Here is a 25393-nt window from a genome sequence, read left to right as displayed (position 1 = left end):
TAAGTGTGGTCTCACTAGTGCCTTATAGAGTCTCAACATCACATCTCTGCTCTTATATTCTATACCTCTATAAATGACTGCCAATATTGCATTCACCTTCTTCACCACCGACTCAACCTGGAGGTTAACCTTAAGGATATCCTGCACAAGGACTCCCAAGTCACTTTGCATCACTGCATTTTGAATTCTTTCCCCATCTAAATAATAGTCTGCCCATTTATTTCTTCCACCAAAGCGCATGACCAATGAAGGAAAGCAGGAGATAAAGAAAGAATGAAGAAAGGAAAGAGGAAGGGAAATAAAGCGGGAAGGAAAGACTTGTATTTCTATAGATAGTTTCACAACCTGCAGATGTTAGCAGCTGAATACTTTTTAAGAAGTGCTCACTTTATTTTTAATGTAGAAAACACAGCCGTCAATATGTATTTGACAGAATATCAACTGGATAAATGACTTGACAGTTTGTTTTTAACAGTTGTTGGTTGAAAATAAAAGACACAATAATTGTAGAACATTACTTTCAATTCTGACAATAGGATGACTGGTGCGTGGCTACAAAAAGGTAGAAAAAATTTTGCATTGATGATCAGCAGTTGAACTGGATGTCTAGGTAAACTGGCAGAAATAGAAAACAGAGCACCCCTTCAATAAGCTTTGCAATTACAAACTGTAGATAGAATTTGACAGGCTAGATATATGTTGGTTGTAGCCAGGGGTTACAGTCTTAGAATCTGAAGTAAGACATTCGGAACTGAGTAATAGAGTTATACCCCACAATGAAACAGGCCCTTCAGCACAATTCACCTAAGCAGACCAAGTAGCCTATCTGAACTAGTTCTGCTTGCTTGCATTTGGCCACTCTAAACCTTTCCCGTCCATGTGGTTGTCCAAATATATACCCGGCTTTACCACCTCCTCTCACAGCTTGTTTCATATCCCCACCACCTTCTGGCTAACAAACCTCCCCCTCAGGCCGCCTTTCTCTCCTCTCATCTTAAACTTGTGCTCTAATCTGTGAAAAAAGAACTGTAACCACCCTAACTATGCCCTAGATGGGAAAAAATTCTTCTCTGGAGGGCTGTGAACCTATGGGATTCTCTACTACAAGGCTGTGGAGGCCATGCAGCTGAATATATTTAACAAGTAAACAGTGAAAATTTAGAGACATGGGGAGAGAGCAAAAACATGGTACTGAGGTAAGAATGACAATGTTTGTTCAAAGGGCCAAATAGTCTATATCTTCCTGCTCCTACATTTCTACATTTCCTATTGGTGCTCGTGGATTTTTTTTCATGAATATAGAAGAAAAGCTAAAGTCTATCATCTTCATTCGGATGAGCCTTCTCTCTCATCCCGAGTCCCAGAATTCACCCTCTGTAAAGATGACTCAATCTGACGGTTATTACCAATATCCTGATTCAGACGCAATCCCATAAGACATAGGACCAGAATTAGGCCATACAGCTCATCAAGTCTTCTCCACCATTCCATCATCGCTGATTCCATCATTCCATCATCCCTATTCTCCTGCCTTCTCCCTGTAACCTTTGACACCCTGACTAATCAAGAACCTATCAACCTCTGCTTTAAAAATACCCAATGATTTGGCCTGCACTACCATCTGTGGCAACAAATTCCACAGATTCACCATCCCCTTAAATTCCTCCTTACCTTTTTTTATAAAGAGACTGCCCTCTTTTCTGAGGTTGTGCCCTCTGATCCTAGACTCCCCCGTTATAGGAAACATCCTCTCCATGTCCACTTGATCTAGGCCTTTCAGTATTTCATAAGTTGCAATGAGATTCCCCCCTCATTCTTCTAAGCTCCAACAATTACAGCCCCAGAGTCACCAAACTCTCCTCATACATTAACCCTTTAATTCCCAGGAACATGCTTATAAACCTGCTCTAGAGCTCTCCAATGCCTGCACATCTTCTCTTAGATAAGGGGCCCAAAACTGCTCACAATATTCCATATGTGGTCGGAACAATCCCTTATAAAGCTTCAGTATTTTATATTCTAGTCCCCTTGAAATGAAATGAATGCTAACATTGTATTTTGACTTCCTTACCACTAATTTAACTTGCAAGCTAACCTTTAGGGAATTCTGCACAAAGACCCCAAATCCCTTTGCACCTCTGATTTCTGAATTTTCTCCCCATTTAAAAAATAATCTGCACCTTTATCCGTCTACCAACGTACATGACCATACAGTTCCCTACACTATATTCCATCTGCCATTCCTTTGCCCATTCTCCTAATCTGTCTAAGTCCTTCTGCAGACTCCCTGCTTCTTAACATTATCTTTGTATCATCCACAAACCTAGCCACAAAGCTGTCAATTCTGTCATCCAAATCAATGACATACAGTATAACATGGGGGGAAAAAAGCAGTTGCAACTCTAACCCTTGTGGAACACCGATAGTCACCGGGAACTAATGAGAGAATCCCCCTTTATTCCCTTTCTTTGCCTCCTGGTGGTCAGCCAATCTTCTGTCCATGCTGGTATCTCTTCTGTAATACCATGGGCTCTTAACTTGTTTGGCAGCTTCACGAGTGGCACCTTGTCAAAGGCCTTCTGAAAATCCAAGTAATCAATATTTACCTACTCTCATTATGTATTGCTTGTTATTTTCTCAAAGATTTCCAACAGATTTGTCAGGCAATGTTTCCCCTGAAGGAAACCATGCTGACTTTGGCTTATTTTATCATGTACCTCCAAATACCCCGAAACCTCATCCTTGCTAATGGACTCCAACATCTTAACAACCACTGAAATCAGGTTAATTGGCCTATAATTTCTTGTCTTTTGCCTCCCTCCCTTGTTAAAGAATGGAGTGACATTTGCGATTTTCCAGTCCTCTGGAACCATTCCAGAATGTAGTGATTCTCGAAAAAAATTCCGTTCTACCATAACCTGCCCGCTTGCTGAAACAGATCGCTTTCTAGTCCAGCGAGAACTCAAAATTAAAATTGCCATCTCTTACTTTAGACCTAGACTCTCCCTAGATCTGCAATGTTTTTATTAGTTGTAAAGTGCCTAAGACTCAACAGAGAATGCAAGTACTCCTTCTTTTCAGATATTAAGGGAGCTCCACCAACAATGAGATTGGAGCTGTTATATTCTGAGTATGAATCAGCTCCTCCCCAGCTCTCTCTAAGGAGCCTGTGCCAGATAAGAATCACCTTTGACTTGGGAAACATTGCTCCTTCAAGTCTACAAGTCTCTTCCATGAGGATGAACTTTGGGAGGACTTGGGGCTTTCTATTGATGTCTTTGCATAATTTACCCTCATTTAGAAAGCATGCATACATACTGTATGTATGAAGAGACATTATTCCTGTGGCCAAGAGCGAATTAACAGACAACAGTACGTAGATTGAGGTCACACCACGAATGTGCCGGCAAGATCTCTGAATAAGACGACATATTTAAGCAGATAGTTGGCTTTAATTTGTGAAATGGCTATTCCATATTGTTATCACTGTGATTTATAAGACTGTTTAAAATATGTAGTTTTATTGTGTCAAAAGATTTGGAAGGGGTTCAGTTGCCTACTATAAGCCATCTCTATCCTTCTGATTCTGCTCAGGTATCCCTGGATACCTGATTTAATCATTTCACCCTCAGCTTCCAAGGTGCTGGACTCTGCCTTTTCTCCTGTAATCCTTTTTTTTCTTTATTTCCACATCTTTGATCATGGCTTTTGTCCCAATGTCTCTGTAAAGGCTTGGTGTCAGATTCTGTTTAGAGTCATAGAGCAATACAGCATAACAACAGGCCCTTCGGCCCATCTGGTCCATGCTGACCACAGCATCCTCCCTCCTTGTCCCAGTTGTCCACCTTTGGCCAAACCTGGAAGCCCCTCCCCTCAATATACCTACCCAAATATCTCTTACATTTTACAGTTGTACCCACCTCAAGTACTCACTATGCTCTGTGTAAGGAAGTTACCTCTTAGATCTCTTTTAAACCTCTTCCACTCTTATCTTGTATCTGATTACCATGGAGAAGAGACATGACCATTCACTGACCCATTCCCATCATGATTTTATAAACTTCTCTGAGGTCACTCTTCATTCTCCTTTGCAAATGGACGGACTCAGAGTCGGGCGTAGTCAGATGCTTCCAATGCATCGGCAGTTGTCGGTGCCTGGAGGTTTATGGCAGGAAGAGTTTCTCCCTTTTGCCGCCTGCTATCTGGACTATCGGGAGTCGATCGGAACTTTGAGATTTTTTTTTACCGTGTCCATGGTCTGCTCTTTATCAAATTATGGTATTGCTTTGCACTGCTGTAACTGTATGTTATAATTATGTGGTCTTGTCAGTGTTAGTCTTTGGTTTGTCCTGTTTTTTTTGTGATATCACTCTGGAGGAACATTGTATCATTTCTTAATACATGCATTTCTAAATGACAATAAACGAGGACTGAGTGTCCTCATAATCTAAAATGACGAGGCCTGGGCTGAAGTGCAAGTTTTTGTTGTGGCATCAGGGCATAACAGGGAATGCCCGGCACAAAGACTAGGCAAATTAAGTAGTTCAATCAATGCTTTTGTTTGAAGAAATTGTTTTCAATAAGAAATATTTGTGCTGACATGCCAAGAATTAGTGGGTCATTCAGTGAAGGCAGCTGAAATCCTTTCAATTCCCCTCCTACAGTAAGACAACACATTATAAACAATCTTAGAATTCATCATGAAAACGATATGAAATAGCCAAATAAAAGAAATTTTATCTGTTTACATGTGTGATCTCATTCAGAGGAATCTTACAAGAACACTTCCATATGAGGTGACAATGGCAAAGTACTAACTCCATCCATGTTCTGATGCCTATTTAGATCCTTTTTGCTGGAAAAGGATGCCTACCAATAAATCTGCATGTATACTTTTGATTAAGTAAAGATAAAATAAGAAAAGAAATCCAACAGAAGGACCATGATCCTCCAAAGTTTATATTCATAAGAAATATAGTGGATGTATAAAACTTCCTGACTATGGGATGATTTTTACACTTTACTCTCTTTGATTCTATTAGACTTAACAGTGAGAGAAGAACTTCGAGTACAGCAGGTTAGTATCTGGGATACTTCTAACATCTGAAAATAGCAATTCACTTACATTTAAACAATCCATGGCAATCACGGGAATTCTATAGCGTTTTCCAGGCAATAAGGTACTTTTTAATTATGATCACTGTGGTAATATTGGAAACATGGCGGTCTCTTCACGTACAGCGTAATCCCGCAGACACCGATATTACAACTAGATAATCCTCTTGGCTGCGAAGTACACTGATGTGTACAGAGATTGTAAAAAGTATTATATAAACACAAGCTTGCAAGCTTATCTATTTTTCTACTGGTTGTGCCAACTGGGGAATACATAAGATATTGTCATGGTATCATTTCCACCACATAAGATGCCAGTTCAATGTTTTGCCTAAATATTGGCACCTTTCGAGAGTGAAGCTGTCCCTCAGACCCGCACTGCAGCATCAGTCTAGGTCTTGTGCTCAGTTCTCTGTGAACCTTGACTCCACGATCATGTGAACCTGAGGCAAAGACACAACTCAAATGCAGCATGGACTGAGTGGGTGAGTTATCTTAATAATCCACCTGGTCTCAGGAAGCATTATCCCATGAGCTAAGCAACTAACCCTTCATCCTACCTTGGTTCTCATTGTACCACTGTTCCAGCTAATACATATACTGAGCAGCCTGATGATCAGAATTCTGGAAGGGCACAATGAAGAATTCTTCAATTCAGTTGTTTCACATTGTCCCTTCTTCAAGTTAGTTACCATTCTAATTCTACTCAGGTTTTGAGGACGAACTGGTTCTCCTATGTGATCTCAGGGGAGTGCTACAGACCCAAAGGACCCATCTTCTCTCTCTGATGGGTGGAAAACATCTTATTAATCACTATCATAGACAATTCTCTGAATTATTATTCATTACCTTGACATTGGGTAACTCATCCTTCTTCTGGTAATAGAGCAGCAAAGGGTATTGTACATGGTAGCATGCTCACAGCATTGTAATGTCACACTTGTTAACATGCAACCAAAGTGATATCACAATTACAAAGTCTGGCAAATTCTGGATATTAACAGAAAATGTTGGTGATACTCAGTAAATCATTATCTGTGAAGAGAGTAACAGAATAAATGCGATGGGTCAATGATACTTCATTACACACCTGGTACCTTGCTGTGTGCAAATTGTGTGTTGCATTTTTTACATTTCATATGGCAATTTATTGGCTGTAAAGTACATAGGGATGTTCTCAGTCTATGAAAAATGCTTTGGACATAGAAACCTTTCCTCCTTTTTCCTATTCAGAAATATTGGCAACCAACTAACAGACTGAGCTCTCCATGGTCCATTTAGCAAGCTGTTTCCCTCTTTTTCCTGGCATTACTCAAGTATTCACATATTTCATTTCAGATTAGCTCAGGTCACACAGCTGCACTTTCCTGTCTGCTTCGTTACTCTGTTGGTACATCTTTCTTTCTTGTCTGTCTAAGATACATGAACATATTCCATACACCTCAATGCCCTAGCACCCTTTAAAACTATACTCACATCATTCATAGTTATAGTGCAACACAGCATGGATACAGGGCCTTCATCTCAGCTAGTCCATGCTACGTTGTCTACTGAGCTAGTCCCAAATTCCTGTGTTCCACCTATACCCCTCTATCTACCTATCCAAAATGCTTCCCTGTGTGATACTATTGCACCTGCCTCAGCCACGTCTTCTGGAAACATATTCCATATACTCACCATTCTCCATGGAAAAAGTTGCACCTCAGCTTCCTTTTAAATTTTACTCTTCTCACCTAAATCTATGCCCCCTAGTTTTGCCTTCTCCCACACCTCTACTGCCCACCTTATTTATGCCTCTCATTATTTTAATGCTTCTATTACTTTTCCCACCCCACTCTGCTACATTGTAAGGCCTAAAGACCTAGCCAGACCAACCTCTTCCTGTAGCTCAGGCCCTTTCATCTAGCAACATCCCTGTAAGTCTTTTCTGCACTCCAACCACATCTTTCCTATAATAGGTGAGCAAAACTATATACAGTACTCCACGCATGGCCTCACCAACAACTTATACAACCATAACATAATGTTCCAACTCTTATACTCAATGCTCTGATTGATGAAGGCCAGCTTTCTAAATGTCCTTTTCTCCAACGTGTTTACTGTGAGGCTGCTTTCAACAAACGATGCACTTGTACTGCTAGGTCCCTCTATTCCTCCAAATGAAGATCCCAATCAGTTCTCTCCACTGAATTAATCATCATCTGCTAAATGTTTGCCTATTTCACACCCGGTACATACCCTTACATAGTCTGCTAATGACCTCCTGGAATTCACTGTTCAAAGTTTTGTGACAACTATAACCTCAAAATAGGAAATAATAATGGAAATATTCATCAGCTCAGGCAACAACAGTTAAGAGAGAAAGGGGGTTAATGTTCCGGGTTGAAGACTCTTCATCAGTGCTAGAAACAGTTAGAAAACCAGTAAGTGTTAAATTACAAAGAAGAGGGAATGGTGCTGCTGAGATACATCCTAGGATGCGCTGGGACACATAATCAGTGATGTAACTTGGGGTCATCGGGTGTTCTGGGTCTTTCAACATCAGACACTCTCACCCAGGTGACCCAGCCAGGGTTGATCAAGCCCTGGCTAGTGTCCCAGGAACATTGGTTTATGGCTCACACCTCTTGACCTAGTCATCTGGAGGCTCGCTCAGCAGCCTCTGTGACGGTCCTGGTGACTCTTTTCTTTGCAGCCCTCGTAATGCCAAGGAGGTTCTACACAGCGAGCAGCCAGAAAAACCTCTACACTCCTCCTCTATAGATTCACATCGTGCCCTCCAGCACTGCTCTAACAGCTCCTGGTATTTGGGTTTCTTACATTCAAATGCCTCTTCAATCTAGTCTTCCCAACGAACTGTCAGTTCTATGATGACCACTTGCTTCAAGGTTTCTGATAGCGCGGCCAAGTCAGGCCTCAGGGATGATGATGCAATGAAGTCAGAGAGAACAAAGGGAATGTCTATGTTAGGATTGGGATGAACTGAGACTGTCTAGAGTAGGTGTAAATAGAAAGAGATGAATGAGAACAGATGAGAGAAAAAGAGGAAGAAAAAAGCTGTAATGATAATAAACCTTACTACTTGTAACAATTCCATTTTATTCTACCAGTTTCTAAACACCATCTAGTCTGACAATGACACTTTCCACATAATGCTTCTGAGATTCTTTCTTTACCCTCATCCACAGGTTTTCCAACTATATCTGTTCCATTCCCTGCCCTCATTACCCTTCACTTACCCTCATTCCCCTCGACATCCATGGACCCAAACAATTCGTCCAGGTGAAGTTGAGCTTCTTTCAATGTATTACATTGTATTTGATAATAACAATATAATCTTATTTACAGTTTGGGTAAATGGTTTTTGGAATAACTTTGTTCAGTGCACACTGATGATTCTGAGCTTCCAGTTCCATCGCTTTTACAGTATTCTCCATTTTGCTTTAACAATGATCTCTTTGTTTTTGATTTTGCACCCTGTTCCAGTGATGCCTTGAGGAACAGCTTCTGATCTTCTGTTTAGATTTGACACTGAATTCAACAATTTCAACTAATCTGCTTTATTAATCTGTGTAGAAGTATCCCATTCTGATAATGGGTTAAGACCAAGATTCAAATTTATCTACATCAAATGTACATCAAACATACAGTGAAATACGTTAATAACCAAGACACTCATGGATGTGCTGGGGACAGCATGAACGTGTTGCCACACATTCTGGCGCCGACATAGCATGTCTACAATATTTGGCAGAACAACGCAAAACACAACAAAACAGAACACAGCAAGCTACAAAACAGCCATAGCAAAATTAGCCCACTCCTTCCTCCTTCCCACCCATCCATCCTTGCAACCCCAGAGCAGGATGTCTCCAGCAGACTTGGGGCTCTGGCCAATGGGCTATGGCTTCCAGACTTCCAACTGACTCTCAGGCTTTGGCACCGAACCCAGGACCTGCCAATTGGTGAAAACTAGGCCTTGACCACTGGTCTCGCCACTGACAGGACCCTGAATACTAGCCTGTGAACTCTGCACTCATGGGATCCTGAACACTGGGCCTTAAACTCTGTTCATTAATTTATTTTATCTCTCTGCACAAATGCGGCCTGACTTGCTGAGTACTTCCTGATTTCTCCTCTTAGCTCTGCTTTCTAATAGATGCAGAATTTTCTATCTCACTGTTCCAGTACTTTTTTTAAAAATCTCACTGCCCATCTGCTCCTAGCTTCCAGCTTCCCTCCTCTCGCCTACTCCAAATCCGACAAGAGGTTCGTTCTGCCTCTTCCCCCATCCTACAAGCTGCTTGTTGTTTGCTGCTTTCGTCCAGGCCCAGAGTTGACAACAACCGCAATGCTGATTTGGCTGGGAAACATCTGCAGCCGATCTCCACAGGGAACAACCACGCCTGCCATCCCTTGTCGTTACACTCCTGCACTAAAGGCTGGTACTTCAAGGTCTTTCTCTCGTGGGCCTCTTCCCATCCCTTCTCCCATGGCACAGTCAGCTCAACCAGAATTATTTTCCTGTCTTCAGTTGACCACAGTACAATGTCCGGGCGTAGGGTTGTGTGCACCACATCTGGGAACTGCAGCCTCCTTCCCACATCAACCCTCATCTCCCAGGACCTGGCTGTTAGCAGCAGATTGGGCTTTGGTTGTTTGATTACGAAAGGCATGGGTCCCTCTTTGATGAAGGTGATGGCCTTCCTCAAATCTGTGCCGGCTGTCCTCTTCTTGCATCTCTCCCGCTCTAGTATGTCAGCAAGAGCCAGAAGCACCTTATCATGGCGCCACCTATACCGTCCTTGAGTTAGACCTGTTTTACACCCGGACAGTATATGAGCCAGAGACCCCTTTTGACTACAGAGCTTACAGTTCGGGTCCTCTCTTATCCCCCATGTGTACAGATGTAATAGCAAAGAAAGGGTGTCATACACGGATCGCAAGAGGCAGGAAATACGGAAGAGCTCCAGTCTCCATAACTCTGCCCATGAGATCTTGCGCTTGGGCAGACCCCATTTTGTCCAGGCACCCTGGGACCCTTGTTCCACTGCCTTTGACATCTGCTTCTCTTCCTCATGGATCCGTACTTCTGCCTGTACCATGTCTCGCCTATTCCTTATGCTTGCACTTCCCCACTGCTGGAAGTGAACTGAGCCGAGGCCTTGCCGCCCGACGCAGGAGTTGCCGATGATATCTCGCAGCTTCAGAGAACACACTGCCTCCTCCACAGCTGCGTTGGCTGCCCACTTGCGCCCAGATCTGGTTGTAATGCCTGCTTGCTTTACCAAGACATCACTGGAATCTCTCAAGCTTAATAAGGCTCTGCATTTTGCCACCTTGAATTCCTCCACAACAGATGACAGGGGAAGCTGCAGCTGCCCAGATCAAATATAGAGGCCCACTGAAGAGAAGCTTGGGGGAACTCCCAACCACCTCCACAGGTGCTTTTGTTGGTTTTCCTCTCGATGCCCTCTACGGCAGTCATGAGGAACTCATAAAGTGTGAAGAGCCAAAGAAGCCTGGGCAGAAGGCCGTATTGGTACAGCCAGGTCTTGAATTTACCCGGAAGTCCGGATTTGTCGATCTTCTTCAGCCATTCGTCTGTCTGCTTCACAGCATTGGTGACATTGGCCCCATCTGTCAGTGACACATTAAACCACTTCCCCAAGCATTTTGTCAGGTTATCTTCGATGGAAGGGATGACTTCACCGTGAACTTGGAGGCTAAACTTGCTGGCAACTTTGCCCTTTCTGATCACCAAACACCTGGACTTCTTTTCCTTGAAGGACATCCTCGCCCAAGTGGCTACATTGTCCAGGGTTTCCAATACCCATCTTGCATGGACATGTGACACAGTTGTTATAGTGATGTCATCCATGAACCCTTGTAGAGCCGGCTGAACAATGCCCGACTCCAGTGTCGGGCCACTGCTGATAATAGGAGGTTCATTCCCATAATAAATAGGATGGGGGAGATGGTGCACCCTGTTTGGAATCCTCTTCTGGAGGTCCTGCCAACTAGTTGTGAAATAAGCTGATGTAAATCTGAGTTTGAATCCTCCTATGTAGCTGGTGATCATGTCTCGAATAGCCACTGGAATGTAATAGTGGTCAAGTCCTTCTAGGATGAGGTCATGTGGAATAGACCCATAGGCATTCGCGAGGTCTAACCAGACAACTGTTAGGTCACCTTTTTTCTGCTTGGCCTCACAGATCAAATGGCTAATCATTGAGGTGTGTTCCAGACACCCCGAAAAGCCTGGAATACCGCCTTTCTGGATGGATGTGTTGATATAGCGGTTCTGCGTCATGTAAGAAGTCAGCCTTCTTGCGAGCACAGAAAAGGAAATCTTACATTCCACATCCAGGAGAGAAATTGTGGAAGAATCCTCTTCCTTTGGAATAAAGCATCCCTCTGTTAATTTCCAACTTGATGGAATAGTACCTTTGGCCCAGATCTTTCTCATGACCTTCCACAGCCTCCGAAGAAGCTTTGGGCATTTCTTATACACCTTATAAGGTATGCCGCTTGGGACTGGGGCAGCTGATGCTTTAGCTTCCCGGATGATGTCCTGGATTTCCTGCCATGTGGGCTCCTTCACATTCAGCTCAGCTGATGGTTTTTCCGGTCTACGGACAGCCAGATTGGTTCCTAGTCCCTGACCCCCCCCATGGGTCGCTGTGTTCCTCCCGCAGGAACTCCTCTACCTCTGGCTTCGAGCTGGACAGTATACCACATTTTTGTTGGCCAAGAAGAGTTCTGGTGAAGCTGAATGGACCTCACAAACTGCGCTCACCTTTTCTCTTTCTTCCTTCTTTGCTGTCACAGATGTTCCACCCTCCGGAGTTTTCACAGCTTTTCCTGCAGCATACTGGTTAAGTCCTTGATATCTTCTTTTTCAGCCAGTGAGCTGGTCTTAAACCTCTTGTTGAGCGCCTTTAATTCGCCTCTCAAGCGACGAATCTCCGTTCCCCTCCTATTCGGTTGCTGCAGTAACATGGGCTGGCTTCTCCGCTCCATTGGTCCAAATCGTTCCTTAGCTAGATTGTACACTATGGGTGTGAGTGAGTCGATCTTTCTGTGTACTGGACCTGCTAAGGCAACTTCCAGGATGCCGTCTAGATCATCATCAAACTGCATCCAGGTGACGTTGTCTGATGACCTAGGCCATTTGATCCTGTCTTTCCTTGACGAATGGATTGGGGGAGCTGAAGAGGAACTCACTTGGTCTGTTGTTTGGTGCTGAGGCGACCCAAGTGCAGAGAGATTTTCAGCTCTGTGGGGTGCTTCCTGGCTGGAATTCTCCTTCATCTCACTGGACACTAAGTCCGTGCGCTGCACTTGGGTCACCATTGATCCACATCTAGACCTGCTCTGGTGTATCTTGAGCCCTCTGATGTTTTTGCAGACTTTCCCGCAATGACACCTTACCGGGAATTCCTCTCCGGTCAGTGTTGTTTGCTTTGGCTTCCTTGTAGTCATGTTTCCTGTCCTGGCCGTTTCCGGTATGACTGTCCCGTTGAGTCTCTCATCCTCCCCCCCTCTCGGGAGACTCTGGGGGTATTGCTCTTCATGTTCAATTGTAGCTTGAGTGGTGCCCTCTTGCGAGTGCTGCCCACAAGATTGCTAGCCTTGTGAGTCTGTGCCAGTCTTTCCTGGAGGTCAGCTGTCTCTCCAGCGTCACCGACCTTCCTCAGTTGCCATCCAGTCTTTCCTGGAAGCCACGGGTACAAACCAGAGATTACTTGTTACATACACCTGTTATGGTGCATTCTCCAGATACCTTATAAGGTAACTGTAGCCTTCAGCCAGAAGCAGATGTCATCAGGTGGTGTCCCAACCTTCACAGAGTGTTTCGACCCTTGACCATTGATATGTTCGTGGCCTAAGGTAGAAGGAGATGAGTTGTACAGCTCTCGTTATATGCACGTGCAGTTCAACTCTTTGAGTGATTATGCAGGATATTTGAAGTTAATAACCCATCTCCTTCTACGTTAGGCCACGAATTTATCAATCACCCCTGCTGTGGACCACTTCTGGAGGTCCAAGATGCCGACTTCTACAAAGAAGGGATCTGTATGCTGCACGACTGCTGGACTAAGAGTGTAAATGTAGGAGGGGACTGTGTTGAAAAATAAATGTGCTAGGTTTTCTAAAATTGACTCCTTCTACCTTAGGCCAAGAACTTATCAATCACCCCTCGTATTTCCAGTTTTCTAGCATCTTCGTCATTGGAACTCTGTATTGCTTCATCAGAAACTCAATCAGGGTAATCAAAAGTGATCTGGCTCTAATAAATCTATGATGCCTTTAATTTGTTTATCTATGTCTTTTCAAGCACCAATTAATTATGTTCCATGGTAATATATTTCTCTGGCACTAATGTTAATTGAATAGCATGCAGTTGCCAAGCTAACTTCTCATTACATTTAGTTTCTTGGCCCCCCTTCACCATGTACACAGCTGAAGAACATTGGAAGACTGTGATTAATGTTCCTCCAGGAACTTAAAATGGATCTCATATGGACCTATTATCGAGATACACAGTAGAACCAGGGCTTCCGAGTCCATGCTAACACAAACCGTGGGGTGACATGGTAGTGTAGCAGTCAGAACGTCACTTTACAGCGCCAGTAACCAGGGTTCAATTCCTGCCATTGTCTGTAAGGAATTTGTATGCCCTCCCTTTGACCGCGTGGATTTCTCTGGGTGCTCTTGATTCCTCCCACAAACAAAAACATACTGGTTAGTAGGTTAATTGCTCATTGTAAATTGTCCCGTGATTAGGTTAGTGTTAAATACAGTAAGTGGGTTGTTGGGCAGTGTGACTCATTGAGCTGATGGGCCATTATATGCTGTATATCTAAATAAAATAAAAATACACACAAGAAAATACAAGTTTTGTGCCACCAGGTTTTCTAGCTTGCCCCATCATAAGAACATTATAACACCAAAGAATTTAAGGTTGCTGACCACCTCTGATTTCTCCAGATGAGAACTGGCTCATGGATCCCCATTTCCCTCTCCCTGAAGTTAATAATCAGCTCTTTGGTCTTGCAGACATTGAATGAGAGGTTGTTGTTGTGGCACCTCTCAGACAGATTTTTAATCTCCCTCCTTCCAAAAAACCACCACCCTCTGAGAGAAGAAATTTCTGCACACCTCAGTTTTAATTGACTGTCTTCTCTCTCCCCCTTTTAGATTACAATACTCCCATGTTCCTGACACTCCCATTCGTGAAGACACCTCACACAACTCGCTCTTTCATGTTTGTATAAGACCACCTCTCATCTTTCTGAACCCCAAGGAATATAAAACAAACTGTCAAACCTCTCTTGATAGGGCATCACCACCCCGCCAGCCCTCCCCCTCATTTACATCACCTCACTTCATTCTCGCCACATGTTGAACATTGTTGGCTCCCGTGCTTTAACTAATTTTATCCAACCCCACTTATCGATCACCTTCTATTCACCCTGACACTGGCAGCAAACCTCTCTGTGATGAAGTTTGATGCAAAGCACCCCCGCCATCATTCTGTGACAACGACGCCGGCTCTTGCAGCTGAAGCAAGAGCGAGAGCTCCGCCGCAGCCGCCCCGGGTTGACGGGACCGACTGCTGCCCGTTCAGCACGGCAGTGAAGGTGAAGTTGTGACGTAGCGAGTTGTGGTAGCCAATGGGCTCGCACGCATTTAGCGCCAGCAATCCAAATCACTTTCCTCCCCAATTCCTGCCTTGCGGTTACTTCACCGTGTTGGCCTCAATTTGGACTGATCCCCCGTTGTTGCCCTGACAGCGTCTTACAGCCTGATATGGGATTGAAGCAGCAGCTCCCAGACACTTGGCGAGCAGACATCAACATCTGTCCTTGACAGAACTGTAGCGTGAACCCGAGTTCCTTCATTGGCGGCTGATAAATGGTTCTTAAAACATTAAATGCATACAGGCTTTTCATTTTTTTTTCGGGCAACTCCTTAGAAAAAGCAGGACTTGCTCGGAAAACTAACACTGGCAGACTTAGTCCATATTTGACCCTGCCCCCATTCCCACTCTCTCCTCTGACAACAGCAATAACTGTTCTGGGTCGCGTGGAATAGTCTTGCTAAATCAAGCAACCGAATTTCAAGGAACATATACATCTTTGCGATCATGGCTAGCTAAAATGACTTCACAAGAGCGGTGGGCAAGGATGGCGAGGGAAGCAAACTTTGCATGAAAGATGAGTGTAGTCATTTTTTCCAAAGCACAGCATTCGGTCTGCCTCCGCACTCACGAATAGCTTCACATAGCAGCCTTTCTTGGTAGGTGTATCCCTGTGAATCTGAAATTCGTTATACTCCCCCCAATCCGCCCCCCTCCCTTAGCTCCTTTTCTCCTCCCCCTGGAATACCAACACTGCTGAATCTGCAACAAAACGTCTCGCCGCTCTACACACGCTATATTATATGAGGACATTGCTGGGTGACCCACAGTTTAAAGAAAGTTGAAGAACTCATTCCATGCACAATCTTCACAGTGGAACTTAACTCTGCGCCATGACGTTTTATTTCTTCTTAATACTACACGGTAAATACTGATGCATTTATACGTCCAGATATGGTGCACCTGTTCAAGAAAGCTGAAGCAAAAATATTTTCATCCAGAGGTAAGAAGTAAGCATTTATTTCGATGCATTTTGAATTTACGCTCTCTTTTTATCTATTTACATGCACGAAGTCCTGCAGTTTGCAACCGTCGTCCAGGGGAGTAACGGGTCGTGCAATTTCGAGAGAGATATGTGTGGCTATGAACCAGAGCCCCTCTTTGGACCCTGGATGGTGAACTTACAAGGTATATACTGCGCGAAAGCAAATGCTGATTGTTTAATTTCCATGCAAATGCTGTGCAGGAACTCTGCAGGTCGAACAGCATCTGGAGGTGGGGGTTGGGGGAAGAATTGTCGACTTTTTTGGGGGGGGGCGACTGTGCATCAGCTCGCCACATTCCGTACAATCCTATTATGGAATTTTGGACTTGAGAAATAAATAAAGCGTGAGGTTAAGAGGGTAAGATATGCGTTAGAGATACCAGAGCACGCTCGGATCATAAATTGCTACAATAATGAAGAGTATTGAGAACTGTTGTTACCCTGAAGAGTTAAACTTTTCAAAGCTCTGTCTGTCCAATCTAGTGCTATTCTGAGATACCATTTTGTAAAAAGTACATGTTAGCCACGGGTGTTTTTTTGCAGTAGCACAGCACGAACATCCTGTAAGAGAGACATTTACAGAACAGCTTCAGGTACAGATTTTGCAGGTATAACTGAGCGCCTCCCGTACACACCACACCCGTGAACTTATGTATTTATAGATACAGACAAGGAATTGCATTTGAGTGCGCCCGCTACCATGGTAACTGTATTTTTGGAACGTTGATGGACTTCGCAAATTCTCAACCTTGTTTTCAATCCCATGTGATCTCGTACCAGTGTGAACCCTTCCACCCTTAAAACTCGACGCGATCTCCAGTTCTGACATTTAATTATCCCGATTTTAGTTACCCAGTGCTGATAGCTACGCCTTCAACGGTCAAAGCCCTAAAGCCTTTGGAACTGTTCACCTCCACCTCTCCTGCCTCTTCACTCTTCTCCTTCATCTTTCTGGAATCTTTTGAGCGTCTAGTCTGATATGACATGGTGTAAGATTGTATTTGATCATTGTCCCCGAGACGCACCTAAAGAGGTTTGGCTGCATTAAAATACTTTTAAAGTAGAAGAATATTTCCTGCGAAGTTCTCGTCGCTGTTGCTAGGTATGCGGTATTGGAAAGCAGTTTCATGAAGATGAGAAATGTCACCACTAGTGTTGGGTCTGATTTTTGAAAATCCAAAGAGCTGCAGATGTTGAAAATGTGAAATAAGAGCAGACAAATCTGGAAATACTCAGCAGGTCAGGCAGCATCCATCAGAAGGCTTCGGCTTAACCTTTCCCCCTTAACCAGTTCGGATGAAGGGTCTTTAAAGTGAAACGATTACTTCTTTTTTTTCTTCGCAAACACTGCCTGTCCTGCTGAGTGGTTCCAGCATTTTCTGTTTCTATTTTACATATCCTAGTGCATTGCCAACTTCTTGGAGTGAGCCAGATATTTCAAAGATTGCTACAAATCCAGCCTTCTTTACGCAGACAGTTGTATACAGTAATCCGGATACTTCCACCTTATCTCATGTCGGTGTTTTCAACGGTATACTGCACCTTAACTAAAAAAAATAATAATAAATTAAGTTTTTTAAGACTTGCAGATCTTTGGGTTAGCACAGAAAAACGCCTCAGCCAGATTTATTCATAAGATTGCCCACTCCTAAAACCACCCCCCTGCCCCTCACCCTAGGAGCCGAGTTATTTACCTGGCCATTTCACTGGATAGTTTAGGGTCAACTACATTGCTATAGACATGGAGTTGTACTAAGGCCAGATCAGAAATAGGTATTTAGGAATTTCTCCCCATCATACATCAGCGAACTAGATAAGCTTTTATAATAGTTCAGTAATTTGTGGTTACTATTGCTAATCCTGGCATTTTATTCTTGAATTGATTCATTATACAAATTCCGCAGCTGTCATTGTGGGATTTGAAGTCATAGCTCTGGCTTATGTGTGCACAGTAACGTGATCATTATGTGTCATACCTCCAACCACCTCAGAAACAACTGTGAAATGTTGTTTGTCTCAGTCATGGACTGATCTAACATAGCAGGAGGCCATTTGGCCCATTGTACCTATACCATTTCTTTGTAAGAGCTTTCTATGGTTCCACGACCTTGTTCCTTTTCCTTGCCCCTAATTTTTTTCCAGGTCCTTTTTGAAAGCTATTGAATCTGAATTCACTGCCCTGCCAGGCAGGATCAAGCTTGTTCCTTTGGAAAAGCTATCAATACAAGAGACCATTCTTACCCATACTAGCCAAAAATAGATTTGACTAATCCCACTTGCCATTCCTGGATCCATGTTTGTAAATGGTGACTCTCTAAGGATCATCTGATTACTTTTAAAATATTTTTTGAATGTTTAAATTATGTTTTTAATGTTCCCCTGTTCTTTGCCCCATTACTTTTAATTCATGTCAACTTAATCAACTTTCTTCAATTTCTTCTTCTATTGAAACCCCCATGACAACTTTGAACCATATTGCCAAATCTCTGCTTAGTTTTTCTTGCCCTGTGGCACAATAAGTGAAACTTCAGAACTTTGAAACAACTTGACAACAGGTTTTTGTGACTTCCATGAACTATATTTGTTATATTTGACAATGTTTGCTTGTGCAAACTCTCTGAAGTGATGGATGAAAAATGCATGCTGGAGCTGAAAACTCTTTGAAGCATGGATAGGCTGAAGCATTTGTCCCTGAGTACAATGACTTACATGAAATTCCAATTAGACACCAAGGAAACATCAAAGACAGAGCAAACTGATCATGTAAAAGAGTAGATTGTAACAATACTGGGTAATATTTAAAGAATGTCGATATGTTTTACAAACTTAAGATCCCTGAAACATTTCAAAGCTAATGAGGTATTATTCTTGAGGGGCAGTCTCTGTTAAGACACAGGAGTATGTGCAGAGCAAGATTCCACGAACAACATTGATTCAGTTGAGTAGACAATGTGCTTTGCGATAAGACATTAATACCTGCCAGGAGACTAGAGAGAACAGAATGTCTCCTGCTCTTCAGACAGAGTTTGTGGGATCTTTCATATTCATAAGAGAGGCAGATGAGTTTTCAGTGTAACAGCACAGCACTTCTTCAGTGCCGTAGATGTGAGCGTGTCACCACCGGGTGGAAGGTATTCTCCACACGCACATGAAAGACAGACAAAGTGGTTATTGCTGAGAGACTCGACAAAGGTGGAAAGAAATTTTTAAAAATATTGAAGGGAGATTTCCTCTGGTCTGTGACTGGAAGAACTCACTGATTTCTAGAGAGAGACTAGAGAAAAGAAAACTAATTGTATTTTGGGTCTGCCTGCATTGTCCAGATCCAAGGATTGTGTGAAACTTCTCTCCTAAGTCTTTCTTTACCAGCATCCATAGTAAGTGTAGGGTCCACATTCATGTGTAAATGAAACATTCCTCAGAGATCAAACCATCTCAATTTAATACCACAGTAAAATGTTGGCCCTCAAACAGCTGGTCTGTCACAGGGAGTGCCAGTACAGAATGGTGCCTGGCCCCTGAATTAATCATTGAACACTTTAAAGACATTATGCATGTATGTGTTTATTATGTGTCTTTGGTGTGCCCCTACAAAATCAGATGTTTAAATTCTTGAGGATAACCCTCTTTGATAATGTAGAACCTTCTCAATACTAAAGTTTGACATAAGTTTATTATCAAAGTATGTATATGTCTCTATATAATACCTTGAGATTCATTTTCTGGCAGGTATTTACAGGAAATTAAAGAACAAAAATGTACCGGTTGGTAGGCTAATTGGCATTGTAAATTGTCCTGTGGTTAGGCTAGGATTAAATCCAAGGATTCCTGGGCAGTGCGGTGTGGCTCGAATGGTCAGAAGGGCCTATTCTGTGCTGTATTTCAATAAAAATACAAAAAATACAATACATTTATGAAAAACTATGCATAAACAAAGACAGACAACAATGTTCAGAAGAAGGCAAATTGTGCAAGTAATAAATAAAAGGAAGTAAATAAATAATACTGAGAACATGCATTGTAGGGTCCTTGAAAGTGAGTCTGTAGGTTATGGAGACAGCTAATTGTTGAAGTGAGAGAAGTTATCCACTCTGATTCAGGAGCCTGATGGGTGCAGGCTACTAACAGTTTATGAACCTGGCAGTGTGGTACATCCTGCCCAATAGTAGGAATGAAATAAGAGCCTGGCCTGGATGATGCAGGGGTGTGGGGGGGGCGGTATTGGTCTTTGATGAACGATGATACTTTCTCATGGTAGCACTCCTTTTAAATGTGCTCAGTGATGGGGTAGGCATTTCCTCTGATGGACTGGCTGTATCCACGAATTTTGTAGACTTTTCCAAACCTGGTCATATTTCCATACCAGGCCATGATGCAACCAGTTAGGATATTCTCCACTGTGCATCTATAGAAGTTTGTCAAAGTTTTAGATGACATTCCAAATCTATGCAATCTTCGAAGAAAGTAGAGGCAATGTCTTGCCTTCTTTGTAATGACAGTTCCTCTGACATGGTAACACCAAGGAATTTCAAGTTACTGAACCTTTCCAACTCCGAACCCCTAATAAGGCCAGTGATGTTGTGGGGATGGAACTGGACTCTCTCACGGTGGTGTCTGAAAAGAGGATGCTGTCTAAGTTGCATGCCATCTTGGTCAATGTCTCCCATCCACTACATAATGTACTGGGTGGGCACAGGAGTACATTCAGCCAGAGACTCATTCCTCCGAGATGCAGCACAGAGCATCATAGGAAGTCATTCCTGCCTGTGGCCATCAAACTTTACAACTCCTCCCTTGGAGGGCCAGACACCCTGAGCCAATAGGCTGGTCCTGGACTTATTTCATAATTTACTGGCATAATTTACATATTACTATTTAACTATTTATTGCTATTTTTCTATTACGATGCTATTACTAGCTATTATTTCCATGACTATTACTATTTACTAATAGTAGTATTTCTATTACTATTTATTAATAATGGTGCAACTGTAACAAAAACCAATTTCCCCCGGGATCAATAAAGTATGACTATGACTATACTATGACTATAAATATGGCATTGGAGTTGTACTTAGTCACACAATCGTAGGTGTAGAGTAAGGACTAAGCACACAGCCTTGTGGTGCACCTGTGCTGATGATGATCGTGGAGGAGATGTGCCATCTGTACAGACTAAGGTCTGCAAGTGAGGAGATCAGGACTCCAGTTGCACAGATAGGTATCAAGGCCTAGGTCTTGGAGCTTAGCGATTAGTTTCAAGGGGATGAAAGTGTTGAATGCTGAGCTATAGTCAATGAAGAGCACCCTCATGTACACTAGGAATGTCGGCCTAGACCGCACATTGGAATCTATAGAAAAGGACATTTCAAAAACGAGCTAAGATTGACTCATTTTTAGTGTGTTAGTCACTTTATGTTTACATGAGCTGAAGCCTTTCATGAATAATGACATTTATTAATTGACCTACTGAGGCAAGTAGCCTTGTTACTTAATAATATCCTTTGCTCTGCTGGGATATTAGTCACTCACAAGTGTGCATAGTGTTGAGACAGTCTGCAAACAACAATGAGAGTGCAGAGACATCTGTATGCTTTGCAAGGTCTTGTACAAGGTATGAGATGAGATGTCCATATGAGTGCAGAAGGTTTGACACTACGCTACTGCCAATGCCAAACACTATGAGATGGATTCCTCAGAAAGGCCCTGTACTCCTACAACCCGTTGTTGGATCAGGATGTGACTATGGAGACCTTCTGTTGTTGGCCTCACTGATTTTCTCAACACAAGGAGGCAATTTAACTGCATCCTGTGAATCTCATTTTCACAAGGGGGCACTGGGAACAGACCCAAATGCAAGACACAGACACTGAAGTACAAGGAACAGGACTTGACTAGAGTAGGGACGTGACAGGATTCAGGCAAGGAGCAGGGACAAGAACGCAGAGTTAGGCTAGGGAAAGCGGGACCAGGACTAAGAACCATGGACTAGGAGACAAGGCTTGGACTCAGAGCCAGAGACTGGACAAGGACCCAGAACCTGGGTCTTGGTCTTGCCTTGGGCTCGGACCCCAGAACCAGGCAAGGGCATGACATGGCTTCAGGACAGGACGTGGCTGGGGTCTAGAGGCCTGAGCTTGGAGAGAAGACGAAGCTTGGATTCCAAGCCCGAGACTGGACAAGGACCCAGAACTTGGGTCTTGCCTTGGGCTCGGACCCCAGAACCAGGCAAGGGCATGACATGGCTTCAGGACAGGATGCGGCTGGGGTCTAGAGGCCTGATCTTGGAGACAAGACGAAGCTTGGATTCCAAGCCAGAGACTGGACAAGGACCCAGAACCTGGGTCTTGCCTTGGGCTCGGACCCCAGAACCAGGCAAGGATATGACATGGCTTGAGGCTGGGGTCTTGGGTCTTGAGCTTGGCTTGGGATCCTCAAGGCTTGGGGTCTCAGGTCTTGAGCTTGGCTTGGGATTCTTGAAGCTTGGGGTCTTGGAGTTTGGCTGCGGGATCTTCGAGGCTTGGGTTCTTTGAGCTTGGCTGCGGGATCTTCGAGGCTTAGGTTCTTGGAGCTCAGAGACAGACTGGGAACCGAGCATCAACATAGAGCTGGGACTATCCTTCGACAAGCCCAGACCCAACTTCATCTCCACACTAACGTGGAACAGGTCTCTCCGTCAGGTAACGGCAGAACTGTCAGACTTATCCAACAGAGGCAAGGCCAAGACAAGACAGGTCCACCCCACAGGGCAATGGCAAAACAGCCCGGCTTATCCCACAGAGGCGAGGACAAGACAAGACAGATCCCCCTGCAGGGCAACAGCAAAACAGCCTGGCTTACCCCACAGAGTCAAGGACAAGAAGAGACAAACACCAAAGAACGACAGACAGTTCCATCTCTGCTCCAGGGAAGCTCCGTGTCTCAGTTCGGCCAGCAACCTCAGCTGGCTACAGAAACAGCTGGATCCCTACCTAGCTTGGAGTGGCTGGCAGCCACTTAGCTGGCCCAGGAAACAGCCAAATCCACACCACAAAGACTACTCCAATGAGTGGCAACAAGGCTCCATAAAGCAGTTGTCCTCCAACCAGGTTTAGAGATCACAAATGGTTTCACTAGCCTTCCATCAGCAGGTTGCTCCAAGGGGGACTGACAAGACAAACCAGCAGCCCACACTCAATCCCAAGGCTACTTATATTGCAAGGTCAAAGATGGGAATCAGGTGCCTATGATTAATTCAAACAAAGGACAGCTGGAAGACGGACCGGACCGTGAACCGGAATGCGGACTTCACAGACCAGACCATGACACTCATCTCCTAGTCCTGAGATGCTGGCATGGCAGTGTGAGTAGGAACACCAGAGCAGAAAGGAAGTCCCAGGAGATCAGCAGTTTCTGAGATACTCAAACAACACAGTCTGTCACCAACAATCATTTAGATCAGTCACCTAGATCACATTTCTTCCCCATCCTGATGTTTGGTCTGAGCATCAACTGGACTTCTTGACCATGCCTGCATGTTGCCACACGACTGGCTGATTAGATATTTGCATTAATAAGCATGTGTACCTAATGAAGTGGCCACTGAGTGAATCTAATGCATGAAGTCCTTTTGTCTGCAGTTCATTAGCTCCTGGATCTCCTAGTCACAGATCAGTGCAGGTTCCTTCTGGTAGAGAAGCCGAGAGCCTCATTGTAGTTGCCAATTCTGTTGGACTTCTGGGCAGTCCAGGTGCAGTGAACATAATGCAGCTTCTGTTGGTTACCATTGGTCAGTTTGACTTTGAGAGGGTGCTTTGCAGGATTCTTCACCACTGAATCTCTTGTGTTCCTGTGGGCACTGCAGACAGGAGAAGCAGGATGTTAGTTATGGCGAGGGTGTGTTCCAAGGATTTTGCCAAGCATGCCAATAGAGTTACAGCTCCACTTTCCATAGGCTTGCATCTTTCCTAACCCTGGAATGTAGTTATTCTGGAGGATCAGATTGCCCTCTTGTAGGGTGTGGGACTGTTTTTCTTTAGCGCTGAGTGGGAAAGCCTCAGGGTTGGCCCATGTGTTCTAATGACTGCCGCTCGCTGTTCCATGTTAGAATATATCTTTCTCTTGTTATCAATATAGTGCACCAATCAGGAGGGAGAGTCCAAATTATGTAAAAGAAAAAAAAATCCTCTTACAAGTTACTTTGGAGGTTCACCTGAAAGTACTGATTATGCACAGGAGTAACCAAATCCCTGCATCAGAGCCATAAGTGTTTAACCACATCCCTCCTTTTTCTGATGACTTCCATCTTGCTGAACGAGCCCAGACCTCCACTTACCATATCCTTTCCTGCTGCAATCAGCATACTGCCGGTGTGAATAGTGGTGTGCAGATCGCCCTGACAATTCTTGTGAGGATGTGAAATACCCTTCTGCATTGCCACATTGTGCAGTGATGCTCACTCCTTCTGTGGCCTCCTCCTGCCAGGCTCTTCCTATGGTTTGTCTCCTGGCTTCTAGCCCAGACAACCTTACCCTTGGCCTGTATCTTACTGAGTGGGATTTGTGTGCCCTCTGTGATAATAGGACTCCGCCAGCCACTGTTTTCTCTAAGCTGCACGGGTGTACGGTTGTGCAGTAACTGAAATGCTTCCCTGCAACTGGAACTTTCTTTTATATAAACAGCACACACAAAATGCGGGTAGAACAGAGCAGGCCAGGCAGTATCTATAGGAAGAGGTACAGTCGACGTTTCGGGCTGAGACCCTTCGTCAGGACTAACTGAAAGAAGAGCTAGTAAGAGATTTGAAAGTGGGAGGGGGAGGGGGAGATCGGAAATGATAGGAGAAGACAGGAGAGGGAGGGATGGAGCCAAGAACTGGAAAGTTGATTGGCTAAAGGGAAACAAAGCTGGAGACATGGGAGAAAGAAAGGGGTAGGGGAGGACCAGAGTAAGATGGAGAGCAGGCAAGGAGTGATTGTGAGAGGGAAAGAGAGAGAGAGAGAGAAAAGGGGAGGGGGAATAATAAATGAATAAATAAATAAATAAAATAAGGGATGGGGTAAGAAGGGGAAGAGGGGCATTAGCAGAAGTTAGAGAAATCAATGTTCATGCCATCAGGTTGGAGGCTACCCAGACGGAATATAAGGTGTTGTTCCTCCAACCTGAGTGTGGCTTCATCTTGACAGTAGAGGAGGCCTTGGATTGACATATCAGAATGGGAATGGGATGTGGAATTAAAATGTGTGGCCACTGGGAGATCCTGCTTCCTCTGGCAGACAGGGCGTAGGTGTTCAGCGAAAATTATTTCCTTTTAATGTATTAAGACTATGCTGATCTTCTCTTTGCTAACCATATTACAATCCATATTAATTTGAAGTAATTGACACAAGCATCTGTTGGGGGGAAGGTGCGGGCAGGCAGTGGGGTTATTAGGCAAATTGCTTTAAACTGATAGAGGAGTTGAGGTGTTTTATTGGGTAGATGCGTGAAAAGGGAAAAAACAAAATCAGGATCCATTAACACTGGAAGGTCACTGATATCCTGTTCCATGCTGTATAGTGAAATCAATCAATCAATCAATCAATCATTTTGGATCTCCCCCTCCCCCT

At 43.8% G+C, this 25393-nt stretch overlaps 1 protein-coding gene across 2 annotated transcripts in view; it reads left to right on the top strand.

The window, feature by feature from the left end:
* The first annotated feature begins 14950 nt into the window (after positions 1-14950).
* mamdc2a (MAM domain containing 2a) overlaps positions 14951-25393 on the top strand; it is a 113828-nt gene continuing 103385 nt past the window's right edge. The window contains exons 1-2 of one of the 2 annotated variants that reach the window (XM_063049041.1): positions 14951-15685; positions 15836-15949. In XM_063049041.1, coding sequence (XP_062905111.1) covers positions 15655-15685; positions 15836-15949 — 145 coding nt within the window. In that variant the 5' untranslated portion in view covers positions 14951-15654. The remainder of the gene's footprint in view (positions 15686-15835; positions 15950-25393) is intronic. The other variant, XM_063049040.1, reaches the window with a different exon arrangement.

The sequence above is a fragment of the Mobula hypostoma genome, chromosome 5, assembly GCF_963921235.1.
Source record: "Mobula hypostoma chromosome 5, sMobHyp1.1, whole genome shotgun sequence".
In the NCBI taxonomy this organism is placed as follows: Eukaryota; Metazoa; Chordata; class Chondrichthyes; order Myliobatiformes; family Myliobatidae; genus Mobula; species Mobula hypostoma.
Note: the sequence above shows the minus strand (reverse complement) of the source record. Positions and strands in the feature narration are given on the sequence as shown.